Consider the following 14157-nt stretch of genomic DNA (forward strand, 5'->3'; position numbering starts at 1 on the left):
GTCATTTTAACCCAGAAATGTGTTTTCTGTCCTATATTTACCCAGCCCTGGGTTAAAAACAACCCAATATTGTTTTAGAGTGTATGATGGGTCACAAATATACAAGTTCAGTGATCAATTTGTCAAAAGTAAAAATTCACAGATGAGGAAACCCCTGTTCAAAAAGAGAACCGCCTCCTAAATATTAGGATCAGAAGCTGAACTTCTTCAATCTGAGATCATTTCATTGTGTCAGCAGAAATGGGTGAGTGGTTTAAATCTCTGCTGTCGCACAATGTTCATCTTTGTTCTCAAGGCTACAGGATTGGAACTGTTCCAGTCACAGACATGAGTCGGTTTTATTTATTCTTTCTGATGCTCATCGTTGCTCTTATTTCACCACAGGTAAAATATAACTGTACCTTATATAACAATATTACATTTAACTATATGTGCATTTTTAAATTATAGAGTGGTGTTTATCAATTGCTTTAAAATAAAATTGCATTTGTCATTTTTCTTATTTGTTTGACTATTTTGTTTGTTTGATATCTTATTGTTTGCTTATCACAGCCGGTAAGAGGAAAGGGCTGTGTGTGCGAGCTACACAATTCAGAGTCTGCATTCCCTGAAAACAAGCTCAGCAACGTAAAGATCACTGCCATGGAGTGTATAAGAAACATCAGTTCAGAAAAGGTAATAAAATGTAAATAAGTATCTAAGATGTATACAAATCAAGTTTCTATGATAACTAATCTACACTGTTAAAAAAAAAATTGTCAAATTGTCGTAACATGTATCATAAGGTACAGAAATGTATACATTTGGTACCATTATGCACCCTTGATATACTAATATGTATTTGAGGTACAAATAAGCTCTCTAAATTTTCAATATGCACCTCTGAGGTACTAACATGAACTTTAGGTGCGGCCCTAAGGGTACATCCCAGTGGCAGCTGGGGTATATATTTTGACCATTTATACCTATATAATTGCAGTTGTGTATAACTATTTCTGATTATGTGTGTAGAGGACAGAGGGTGACAGACTTGTGCTGGGTCTACAACATCGTATACAACATCTAAACGAGAATGTGTCCATGCTGGAAAAAGAAGACGATGGAAATCTGTATGCGGCTGTGTCCCTGCGCATCATTCAGTTAGAATTAGCTGAGATTCAAGATCTTCTGGACAAACTCAGCAGATCCACCAGCAATAACCAGCGACTCAGTGCAGCGACTGCAGTTCAGGTAACTGTTCAGCATAACATGCTACTGTATGCTTATTATACATAACTATAATATCAGTGGTGAAAGTATAAAGACCTTACATAATTAGGGTTGAAATTCTTGAAAGTTTGTGAATTTGGGGGAAAAATTCAAGGCCCTGGGAAGTTTTTGAAAAAATACATAGATAGATACAGGTCATTGAAAGTGCTTGAATCTATTTTATGCGAGAAGTTTTCTGGAAAAAAATCCATATTATTCCCTGTATAGTGTAGAATAATATCATAAAAATTCTAGACTTTTTAAACACACGTGCTAAACTGTTTGCTTTAAATGCTTATATCTTTTAAGATAAAAATAAGGCCATGAAAGTCTTTTTATTTCAGTCATGTGTGGTAATCTAGGAGAGGGTTATTTTCAACCTAGCCTTCATTTGCTAATTGTATGTTCATATTTGACCAACCAATGAAAATAAAACAGCATTATAATGTAATAGTTGTATTTTCTCACATTTTTAAAGCTTCAGGATATGAATGACACAATGATGGAGCTGGAAAACTTTGACCACACACTGGTGATGGAGAAACAGCGTGAAAACCAGCGTATTAAAAGAGACCTGAAACTGTGCACGGATGAGCTCAGTGCTACATCACCACCTCCTACACTTTCCCCAGGTACCTGTACATTAGTTTTTCATTAGGCTACTTATCCACAGCTAACAAGTTCAAGGGTTAAACTTATTTTTCTCTTTAGGCAACTGTGGTCTGGGTCAGATGGTAAATGTGTCAGGACCTAAAACCTATTCCCTCACGGTATACGGGACGTCTTACAGTTTTGGTGCTTGGGGCAAGGATGCAAACCCTGCTCCAGGAGATGAGAATAAATACTGGCTGGTGGTCTTGTCCGCAAGTAATGTATTCGGGCACTTTGTCCGCCAATACAATAGTTTGAGTACTATTTTATTAGGCATAGGTCCTACAGATGCGTTCATATCAAGCTCTAACCCCACAACTAACACAATTCAGGGGCCAAACATGGTTATGTATGGAAATGCGCTCTATTATAACTGTTATAATATATATTCTGTCTGTCGGTTTAATTTGACGACTCGCACGGTTAGTAACGTGGCACTGCCGAGTGATGCAGGTTATAATAACAAGTTTCCATTCGGACATCTCGGAGCAACATACGGCTATACAGATATGGATTTTGCCACAGATGAATTTGGCGTGTACGTTATATACACAACGACAAGCAATTTCGGGAATTTAATCATCAGTAAAGTTGAGACCAGCACTCCGCCCGTTTTAGGCCAAACTTGGTCAACTTCACTGCACAAAAAAACTGTCACAAATACTTTCATGGTATGCGGAGTGCTGTACGCCACCAGGTATATAGACAAAGACATAGAGGAGATCTTTTATTCATTTGACACCAAAACCAACACAGAGCGCTACGATTGGAGAATTCATATTAGGAAGATGCAAGCCAATATTAAGTATCTCAACTACGACCCCAGAGATCATTTGCTGTACGTGTACAGTGATGCCTACGTTTTAACACATGAAATTATATTTGAGTAGGAATTTGAAGTTATTTACTAAACAAGATTTTAGGCATGTATGTGTATTTACACTGCTCTCTGTTGTTTTTATGCAGTACTGCCATTACACTTATAGTAGGAGCCAAAATGAATGTCTGAAGGGAGAAGGATTTGTACAATATTTGATTTGAATGCCCCCTACAGGTTAGATTAAACCGTTAAAATATGAGCTGTATTGACAAAATGGACAAAACACAAAACTTTAAAGGTATTTATTGGACAAAATCATTTGGCAAAAAGTGTTTTATATGAATATACAAAAAATTATATGTAATATTATTGTAATACATTAATGTTATACATGTAATAAAGCTCAAACTGACTACAATTTTATCTGTTATTAATATTTTGTTGTCATTGTCCTGCACTCTCAGAAAAAAGGCAGTCGCGGGGGGAGCTGAAAACCTGCTGCTTGCCGTAGTGATGTGTGTGCTGTGATTTTTTGAAATCGTAAATGGAGTGAATTAGATGGTGAATTTGATAAAAACAAACCTTTTAATAAAAAGTTGCAAGCAGAAACATTTTATATCGAATATTTTAATTACTGCTTATACTGTATGTCCAAAAATAACGGAAAACAAGCCTACATTATTAAAATACCAATAGAGTTTGGTATTTTTATGTTATTACACGATACAATATAACATATTTATGCATATTAACGTGTTTTTTCCTGTTATAAAAACATGAATTTATAAAGTTTATTAGTGAAACTGAAGGTTGGATTAAACTTGAAACGCACGTGATCGTTGTCATCAGTGAGGCGACCAATCACAAAGAGCTGTGTCATCCCCCCCGCCTTTAAGCTTTGCACATGTGTTGTGCACTCTAAAAAATGGACAAAATGTGTGGTCAATTTTAACCAACCTGATCTCATGAATTTCCGTGGCATAGTCACGGAATTTTGTGCTCATTTTTCCGTGGCATTCTCACAGATCTCCGCATTTTTCCGTGGCCCTGCTACGGATTGTCTTTTTCCGTGGCATTCTCACGGATTGGTTACTCAACTGTTTTGTCCTATTTTCTTACCATTTTCGCTTCGGTTTAGGGTTAGATTTACATGAAATGACATCCCTACCCAAACCTAACTCTAACCCCAACGCCAGGCGACAATTGTTTAAAGTTTAGAAAATATAAAAGAATAAATCAGAAAAAATAGTATAAACCAATAGTTAAATTAACATACTAACGCAAACACCAAATCTAACCCTAAACCGAAGCGAAAATGGTTTGAAAATAGGAAAAAGCAGTTGAGTAACCAATCCGTGAGAATGCCACGGAAAAAGACAGTCCGTAGTAGGGCCACGGAAAAATGCGGAGATCCGTGAGAATGCCACGGAAAAATAAGCACAAAATTCCGTGACTATCCCACGGAAATTTGTGAGATCATGTTGATTTTAACCCACTGGTGTGTTCTGTCCAATATTTACCCAACATGGGTGTGTCATTTTTTTCCAAGCCTCCTTAAAAGGATAGTTCACCCAAAAATGAAAATTCTGTCATCATTTACTCACTCTTATGTTGTTACATACCCGTATAAATGTCTTTGTTGTGATGAACATGAAGGAAGATATTTTAAGGGATGTTTGTAACCAAACCTTTGGTGGACCCCATATACTTCCATAGTAGGGAAAAAGAATACACTGAAAAAAAAATTCATTGAATTTAATCAATTTTTTAAGGTAAGTGGTTACAATCAAGTCATTAAAGCTACATTTAAACAAAAAAGATTAGTAACATAAAATAAAATATAAAACTTTTGTTTAAATGTAGTTTAAATAATTTGATTGCAACCACTTACCTTAAAAAAATGTATTAAATTCAATTAACCATTTTTTTTAGTGTACTATGGAAGTAAATGGGGTCCACAAACGGTTTGGTTACAAACCAGGGCCGGCGTCAAGGGGGGGCATTCGCGGGCAATGCCCCCCCGAACAGGTTGTTGTGCCCCCCTACAAAGTTTTTTATTACTTTAATATATATCAAGAATAATTAAAATAAATTAAACATTGAACGTTTCATGACTTGTAATGTAATCAAATGAGGAAAATATAGTTGATATATGTTTTCTTTAATTAAAATAGACCAGTTTCCCTGATTGGATGCCGCCTCTCACCCGTCTTACGTCTTTAGCATATTTGTGACTTGATACTAGCAACGTGTTTTTCGCTGCATTTTATGGATCGTGTAAAATATGGATATTAGAACATTTAGAACGAACCAGCACCGCCTGCTTCATCTTCATGCAAACACAGACTGGCTATGCCTGCAAACTCAGAGATTAGAGGTCGAGGTGGAATTTACAAATCTACAGGACACTGTTTTAAGGAAGTTTAATGTTCTTACACGCCGTCTTCAGCTATTTTAAAGGTAAGTTAGCGTTGTTTTAAATTACGTAAGCTTAAATGTGAAGTGTGGCAATAGACCGTTAACAGCATTACGACGTGATTATGGTAAAGCGGCTTTTTTAAAGCTAGGACGCGGTGTGCGCTGCGCTATGAAACACATTCATTTCAATGGCTTGCGCCGCGCAAGGGCGGTTTGTTGTTGCGTCGAGCCAAGCGCGAGCGCAGCGGAGCTCAGCTTGCGCTCACACCGCGGTCGAAGTTCAATAGTTTTGCGCATAGTTTGTGGTCTTTTGCACTTTATACGGAAATGAGCTGACAGTCTGTACTAGTTGTATGAGTGTGTGCTTGCTGTATTTGTTGTTTTAATGTCTTGTTTTTGCAAGTTATTGTTGCTATTGCATGCCCCCCGTTGGAAGCCGAGTGCCCCCCTGTTAGTTATGGTCTGGCGCCGGCTCTGTTACAAACATTTCTCTAAATATCTTTATTTGTGTTTATCAGAACAAAGAAATGTATATGGGTTTGTAACAACATAAGAGTGAGTAAATGATGACAGAATTTTCATTTTTGGGTGAACTATCCCCCCCCCCTTCGGTTTTTTTTTTGGCCGCTAGCATTTTTTGTGATTTTCACAAAAGTTTCCTTCAAGAAATTTTTCTTCTATAAATAAATAACCATACAATATATGAAATGAAAGAACAAAACATCTGCTTTCAAACAAACAAACCCCAAAAAATGGAAAAAGTTTAATCCTAAGGATTCCTACCTTCATTTGTTCTCTTTTTATCACCTCTCCAATATGGGTAGGTTTCTTCAAAAATACCAACATTTTTGAAAGGACTTTGCTTAGAGATCAGATTCAGATTTATGGTCAAAACATTCTTAGGATTTTCAATTTTTTGAATCAGCTGAGGCTTCCGTTTTTAATTTAAAGTTGGGTAAGAGCACCAACATGTATGCACAATGTTTAATACATATTTGATAAAAGACAAAGATGTCAATTGTGAGAGCTAGACTTTTTTGACTCACTATTTGTACGTCCGGCATTACACTTTGGAAGTAGTTTCATACAATTAACCACAACCTCTTTCCTATCATGATTTTAGAAATGTTACACTTGGACGTTTATGTGCAATTGTTAAATGTCTGTGTTGGGTTTTTTAGTAAAACTTACAACACAAATGCTAAAATGGGACAACAATACCATATACAATAAAAACACTTTCATGTATTACATGGCCGTGGTTTTCCGGGGGAAGTGCCCATATAAATAAATGATACGTATAGAAACCCCTGAAACGTCAGCTGGACCTGTAATTAAAAAAAAAATGTTCTGAAACTTGTACAAACCCTGGCGAAGTGCATTCGGCACAGAAATACTCTGTAACACACCCAACTGCTTTTTTGACAATTTGCCTACACTGAAAAAACGAACTTTTTGGTGTAGTAATATTTATTAGATTAACTCTCATAATTTCTACATAATAATATTAACATTTATTGAGAACTAGATTTTCCTAAGTAAAATGATGATAAATACACAATTAATTCATGTAAAAAATGAACTGTGTGGGAATAGTAAGTATTATTAGATATTTTCTTGTATTATTTAACTGTTTTATAGTCACTGCACATAGTCCTAAAATAATTAAGTAAATTTTAATCAAAAACTTCAGATTAGCAGATTCAAGTAAAAAATCTTAGTTCATTTTACTTAAAAATATTAAATCCATTAAACTAAAAAATCTAAGTAAAATTTACTTACATTTATTTGCACATGTTGTAAGGAATACCCACAATTCTTTGCACCTGAATATTTTTATTTTTTAAGCTTTATCACAGAATAAGAACTGATAAGAACTTTAACTACTTAAATATTTGTTAGCAAAATGTCATAAAGGTTTAAGCTCTTATATTATTGATGTTGTTTTGTTGTAAATAATAATTTTGTGAAGTCACCGTTCAGGTGATCAGTGTTTCTTTACATGAACCCTGTTCAGAACATTGTATTGTAATTCTCTCCACAGTGCTGATAATGCATGTCAGAAACACAGTTTGTGTGCGTTTCTGTTCCGAATCAAGTTTATTCAATGACTGACTTGTTGTCAGTCATGAATTTTGTGTTATAATGCCATTTATAACACTAAAAATAACTAGGTCCACAGGAATATGTTAAAGAAAATAACAAACAGAAAATACGATTTATTTAATATTATTAGGACAGCAATGCTTCAATTTTCAAAAAAACCTAATAGACTTTACCTAAACGATTAAAATAAATCTAACTTCTAAATAAAATAATTAAGTAACATTTAATTAATTATTTAACATATGTTTTATCATGCAATTTTAAGTAAATTTTATTTGATTTTAGTAGGTAAGTTTTACTTATAAAAAGCAGTAGTTTTTACTTAAAAAAAAAGTTTGTGCAAAATGTTACAAGGATTTTTTTTAAGTAAATTTTACAAGTTGTTTTTTTCAGTGTACGTTTAGCATGAGGAAACAACTCTATAACTGTTAATAAGTCAGAATGCATGAAATACCATTAAACCACTCCTTTAAATAAATGTTTGTCTTTGCTAAATCTCATGTCTTTATGTTTATAGAGTTGCCTGGTGCGATTTCAAGCCGAGAGTCCCAGTAAATGTGATGTCATTTTCAGTAAGAGAACATTGATGTCCTGTTGCTTCAGTTTTCTGTTTTCAGTTTTTATTCAGTTTTTTCAGTGCATTGTGGGATTTCTGTGGGGGCTAAATTATGGTTCCCTTAACATTTTAAAACAGGCCTTGACTCCTGACTGTTTATATGACTGTTGTGTATGACTGTTTTGCTGCATTAGATTTTTGTTGTACAATCAAATTAGCTTTACATGTCATTTCAATGAACTATTTTATTACAATTTCAACTCATTTTTATAAGCAATTCAACACTGTTCAGAATTGAAACAGCTAAAATTCGATTATACTTAAAAATTTAAGGAAGCAAAATATTTGTACAGTAGAGAACTGATTGGGATGCACCCCATGAATTTTTATGTTTAGTTCAGATTCCACTAAAAGAAAAGAAAAAACACCAACACTGCATAAGCACATTTATTTGAAAGATTTGGTCATCTTATTAACATACATTGTAAGTGCAATGTTCACATAACAACAAAAAAAACATACTTATTATTGCAGACTATATGAAGGACAACAGATCATATTTCAGTCCTAACCCAAAGAGCAAATGACTCTGGGCCAGATCCACACCGGAGCTGCTGATTTTGGCGCAGATACGGCCCAGAGTCGTCTGCTGTCTGGGAATATAAAAAACAATTGCATTAAGCGTAATTTGACTTTCAATTAAAAGAAAAAACAGTGGGGCAATGTATTTATCTTATGTATCTGCTTATCTCACCTTAAAAGACGGTTTCATATGCTAAAAGATAAGCATCATTATATATGTAAAGTTTCCGGTCAACAGGGTTAAAATGCAGATTGGCTATACCCTCTGCAACTTTCTCAAAAGATATAGAAAGAGTGTTTATCGCCTGACCAGTGACCGTATCAAAGGCATAAAATACCTCCTCTCGATAAGCATTAACATAACGTGTCGCATACAAGACACCGCACACCATAAACGTGTTAGTGACAGATCTCTTAAACAAATGTGTTTTCCAGGTATGCGTGATATTGAGCTCAACCGGGTCCAATCGGCTCACAACGATATTGCCGTGGTTCTCCTCCGTGGCGTATATCAACCATACAGCGCCTTGATCCGCTTCCAGATCAAAGTCGGTCCAATCACGACAGCTGTAGTAGCAGTATGGAAATGTGTTTTCGAAACCAGCACCAACGATAGCCTTTCGCTTTGTTACTTTTGTTATAATATTGAAACTGCAAATCTCAGCTTTGGTGTAGCATTGGTAAAACACAGTGTTATCGTACAATATAGTGCCTGAACCCTGGACGGCATTAGCGTTAGAGTAAGAATCTGCAATGTATTCATCTTTGTAGTTCTTGCTTGCCATGAAATCTTCATAAGATGTGTAAATTCTGATTGTGTTGCCATGTTTGTTTCCACTGACCAGGCAGTGCTCCCAGTAGATTTGCTCGTTCAGTTTGGCATCTCGCCCCCAAGCACCAGAGATGTACGACTTATCTAATGAGTTGAGCTTTGTGACACTTGGAGAACTTATGCTGGTCATGATACGCTGATGACAAGAACCTGCAAGTGGAGTAGATTTATGGATTTAAATTAATACAGGACTAAACCTTAGTTATATTAGGACATTTAAGCAGTTTTTATAAACATAGCTTACAAAAACATGACTTTTGTGCATCTTGAGACAAAACAATGGCACTGATATACTGTATGTTAAGATATGTCAGAGCAAGATGTTTTTAAATTGAAGGTGACATTTCACAAGACTATTTTAAGATGTCAAATAAATCTTTGGTGTCTCCAGAGTACATATGTGAAGTTTTAGCTCAAAATAGCATATAGATCATTTATTAAAGCATGTTAAAATTGCCACTTTGTAGGTGTGAGCAAAAATGTGCTGTTTGGGTTTGTCCTTTAATATGCAAATGAGCTGATCTCTGCACTAAATGGCAGTGGCGTGGTTGGATAGTGCAGATTAAGAGGCGGTATTATCCCCTTCTGACATCACAAGGGGAGCCAAATTTCAATTAGCTATTTTTTTACATGTTTGCAGAGAATGGTTTACCAAAACTAAAGGGGGTCGCACACTGGATGCGCAGCGCCATTCTAAAAAGATCGAACACATTGTTTTCTATGAGTATACGCACACCAGCGCTGACAGGTTGCACCTGTCCACGGCGCCCAGCTTTGACTCAGGAAGTTGCTCAAATCTCTTTCATGCCACTCACGTAGTTTTACATTAAGTAACATCATATTTGTCCCAAATCAATAACGATTAATATTGGCTGCTAACGTATATTTTGCATTTTGAAGTAGATGCTATCTGACTAAGCTCGCGCTATTTAATGTGCACTTCCGGTGTACGGTACCTCCGAGTTGTCCTAGACGCGACTCGACGCAGCGCTGCATGTCCGTTGTGCGACCCCCTTAAGTTGCTGAGTTGTTCTTATTCACATTTTCTAGGTTGATAAAAGCAGTGGGGACCCATTTATAGCACTTAAATATGGAAAAAGTCAGATTTTCATGGTATGTACCTTTAATGATACGTACACACCAAACACGTGGCATCGCGTTAGTCGGTTTAGATTACTAGCGGGATTTAACTTCGTGTCATGCGAATTTTTCCCTCGAGTTGAATAATTTTAACTTGGGCGAGAACATGTTTGAGGCAAATAGTGCATGTTTTCGCGGCAAACGTGCTGCCCATATAGCGTAATTCACATCGCCCCACGCAAGGACGCGTCTGATCGCGTCTTTGCATTGACTTTGTATGTAATCTACTCGCGCTAATCGTTGAACTCGCATTTGGTGTGAACCCACAGTTACTCGCTCTGGATTACTTGTGGGATTTAACTTTGTGTCATGCGAATTTGTTGCTCGAGTTAAATATTTTCAACAGGGGCGAGAACGCGTTTGAAGAGAATAGCACATGTTTTTGCGGCAAATGCGCCGCCCATATCGCGTCATTCGCATCGTTGTATGTAATCTACTTGCGCAAATCGTTGAACTTGCGTCTGGTGTAAACCCACAGTAAAGCAGCTTAAACATGCATTTTAGTCTGGAACTAGGATAAACCCTGTCACATAATGTTTATGTCTATCATATTTCGTATAACATTTCATAATAACATTCACTCAGTGAGTCAGATAAGTACTTACTTCTGAAATCGTCTGGTATGGTTTTGCACGTTTGTGCTCTGTTGTTGAGGTCACGTAATCTCATTTTCATGGTCTGGAGATTGAATAAATTGTCGTTGTACATGCTCTCAATGTCACTCTTTGTTTTATCCAACTACAGTAAGAGGAATAAAAATGAACATCTCATCATTTCAATAATCATTTTTCCATTATTTTAAAGCTTTCTTTGTGTTTGGTTTAATACTATAATGTACAGTGATGTGAAAAGTATATTTCTACAGTACAGTATGTAACAATTTCACAGTTAGTGTACATCATTGCATCTTTACACTAATAATTCATCTTCCAAAATATATAATGCATTTACTTAAATTCACTGTATTTTACAGATCCTTAATGAGTCAGTTTTTGTCTTTTGCTTTTTGTAAATTCCCAGCAAGCAATAGCCATCATTTCACCGCTTAGGTTATCTATAAATCCATTATAGTCCGGCTATGAGTAATCCACTTCTAGCCGAAATTAACCTGAATTTGGTTACAACTATTTTGCGAGATGCATGATATTCCAATATGTATGCAAAGTCACCAGTGATTACAAGGTGTCATTTAAAAGCAAAAGAGCACGTTGAGAGAGGTTTACCTCTTTGAGAAGTTTACGTGTGTCTTTGTTGGGATTTGTCTGATGTGCTTCAGTGGCGGTCTGAAGGATCGCTTCAAGTTCCTGGCTTAGCTTTCTCAGTTGAAGGGCGTTGTACAAGCCATTGTTGTTGAGATAATCAAAGGGTTCCAACCGATCTGTGATTTTCTTAAGCGCAGATTCCATCTTTTGCAGCGCTACATTATTGGTCTTTATCTGTAAGTTACAGAAGAAAAAATTCACAGACACTGCTTATGGATTAAAAGTATGATTCTTTGCTGTAATGAAAGTGAAGTGTTGCTTGAGGAACCATTTTTGGTTCCCCAAAGAACCATTCAGTCAAATGAAGTATAAATGAAGAGCTCAGATGCAAAGCCGCTCATACCACTTCCAACAAAAATTAGATAATGATAATAACTGACTACTCTCGGTATGAAGAGTTTGGTTCCAAAACGCAATAAAGCCATTTTGACTAATTTGGGTAAAAACGTGTTTTCTATTCCAAGAAAGTGAAAAGATTAGGATATTGATCAAATTATTGATTATTTGGGGTACAATATTATACCCTAAGGACCTATTGTGTACTTGTGTACCAGTTTAGTACAAAATTACTGCATGAAAATAGCACACCCTAAGTGTATTTAAAGTTTTTTTAGTGCAATTTTTACCTGGGAATATTTAAAGAGTGCATAACCCTGTAATGGCATTTTTTATCTTATGTTTAGGTTCAGTAATTATACTTTATTGGCAATAATAAGGTTATTAGTCTGTAATTGAATTGCATATTTTCACAAATCCCACTTTAGAATGTAAACCTTGTACCTTTTCTGTCGCTGGGATGGTACTCTGAGGTTCTGTTCTGTATCTTTACAGGTATACTAAACATAATACAACGTTAAACCTTTTTGGGTACATTACTGTACTTTAAGGATCTATTGTGCAGGGGTGTAATGGTACATTGATATGGATCGATTTTATTTCTAGCGATACGATGCAATTTTGACACTTTCCACGTCCTCATTCCTTGACATAACCAATGTAGCACTTGTTTGACTGTTAAGATGTGTGACAGATCAAATGCTTAAGTTTAACAGCTTTATTTTTTAAGAAGCATTCGATGTATCTGCAAATACCGCAATGCTGGCGGAGAAAATCGATATTGTAACGTAAAGAACGGGCCGATTTACACCCCTACTGTGTAAATATACCCCAACTTGTACCCCTAACATTTAATATAAAAATAGTCTTTAGTACTTCTTACAATATCTCAGCTGTGCCATTTTGAGAAAACATTTATTTCAATATACTAAAAATCAGTATCAAAGTATTACTGGTATTTAGTATTTATATACTTTATAAATGTACACTATTATTTAGCACAAAAATAACAATGTACTACACTGCATTTAAACTGTACCTAAACACCTAAAAAATATATATTTTTTGGGGGGCTGTACCTAAAAAATTTCCCACTTTAAGTGAAAAAGTTGAACATGCTTAAAAATTTTAGGTGCTACCAATTTAAGTAATTTTTAAAAAGTTGTTTACCTTAAATTTTTTACTTAAGGTGAAAAAAAATGTAAGTTGGAAAAAATATTTTAGGTGCCACACTGAAAAAAAATTATTCATTGAATTTAATAAATTTTTTAAGGTTAGTGGTTGCAATCAATTTATTTAAGCTACATTTAAACAAAAAAGATTAGTAACGTAAAATAAAATATAAAACTTTTGTTTAAATGTAGCTTAAATAGATTGCAACCACTTACCTTAAAAATTGATTAAATTCAATGAATCATTTTTGTCAGTGCACCAATTTAAGTCATTTTTAAAAAGTTGTTTACCTTAAATGTTTTACTTAACGTGAGAAAATTAACGTTGGAAATAAATATTTTTAGGTGTTACCAATTGTAAATCCAACTTTCACTTTTTGCATAGTAAAAAAAATGTAGTTGCTGATATTTAAGTGTATTTTAGTACATTCAATTATACTTTATTTTTCTCTGGGTTTATACGGTATGTACATGTATATAAGTATGTTTTCACCTTTTTCTGCAAATTCTTCAAGTTGTCATCACAGATCTGGACTTGTGTTTCGACTTCCTCAAACCGTTTGGCAGGAAAAGCCCAGATAGAGCTGCTTAATTTACATACACAGGCATTGTTCTCCTCTACACCTTGAATCTTCTCAGCCTGAACAGTCGACTGAATACACACAAACACATTTACACAGACATAACACACTACCGTTTCTTACAATGCTGCTGTTTATGAAATATTTTAATTAGAGATTAAGTTGTGTATCTGATCTAGAATAAATGAATTAAACAACCACTGCAATGTCTACAAATAAAGAAATATTACTGTGCAGTATGCAATGTAAAGTTGACATTGGAAATAAACTTACTATGACTGCGAGGAGCAACAGGTACGAGAGCATGATGGTCAAATGGTGGCAAAGACAATACAGTCCTGCTTTAAACCCGCACACAAACAAATGTTGCAACCGTACTTATGAAAATACTGTATCTGGTATTACAAAGCAACATAACGAAATAATCTAAAACATAACATTTCAAAACCTGTG

General features: G+C 35.2%; 2 protein-coding genes across 2 annotated transcripts; one reads left to right on the forward strand and one right to left on the reverse strand.

Annotated features, from left to right (window-relative positions):
- The first annotated feature begins 186 nt into the window (after positions 1–186).
- On the forward strand, positions 187–3085 carry LOC129434306 (olfactomedin-4). Its single transcript, XM_055193242.2, has 5 exons — positions 187–384; positions 553–675; positions 1012–1230; positions 1727–1880; positions 1960–3085. Exons 1-5 carry the CDS (start codon positions 241–243, stop codon positions 2787–2789), a joined length of 1470 nt encoding a protein of 489 aa, XP_055049217.2. The 5' UTR covers positions 187–240; the 3' UTR covers positions 2790–3085.
- A 5132-nt stretch (positions 3086–8217) lies between these two features.
- On the reverse strand, positions 8218–14141 carry LOC129434240 (olfactomedin). Its single transcript, XM_055193165.2, has 5 exons — positions 13978–14141; positions 13617–13775; positions 11577–11789; positions 10959–11091; positions 8218–9363 (listed from the first exon to the last, which is right to left on the reverse strand). The coding sequence occupies exons 1-5, from the start codon at positions 14008–14010 to the stop codon at positions 8555–8557; spliced, it is 1347 nt and encodes a 448-aa protein (XP_055049140.2). The 5' UTR covers positions 14011–14141; the 3' UTR covers positions 8218–8554.
- Between the last annotated feature and the right edge of the window lie 16 nt (positions 14142–14157).

The sequence above is a fragment of the Misgurnus anguillicaudatus genome, chromosome 6 (assembly GCF_027580225.2).
Source record: "Misgurnus anguillicaudatus chromosome 6, ASM2758022v2, whole genome shotgun sequence".
NCBI lineage: Eukaryota > Metazoa > Chordata > Actinopteri > Cypriniformes > Cobitidae > Misgurnus > Misgurnus anguillicaudatus.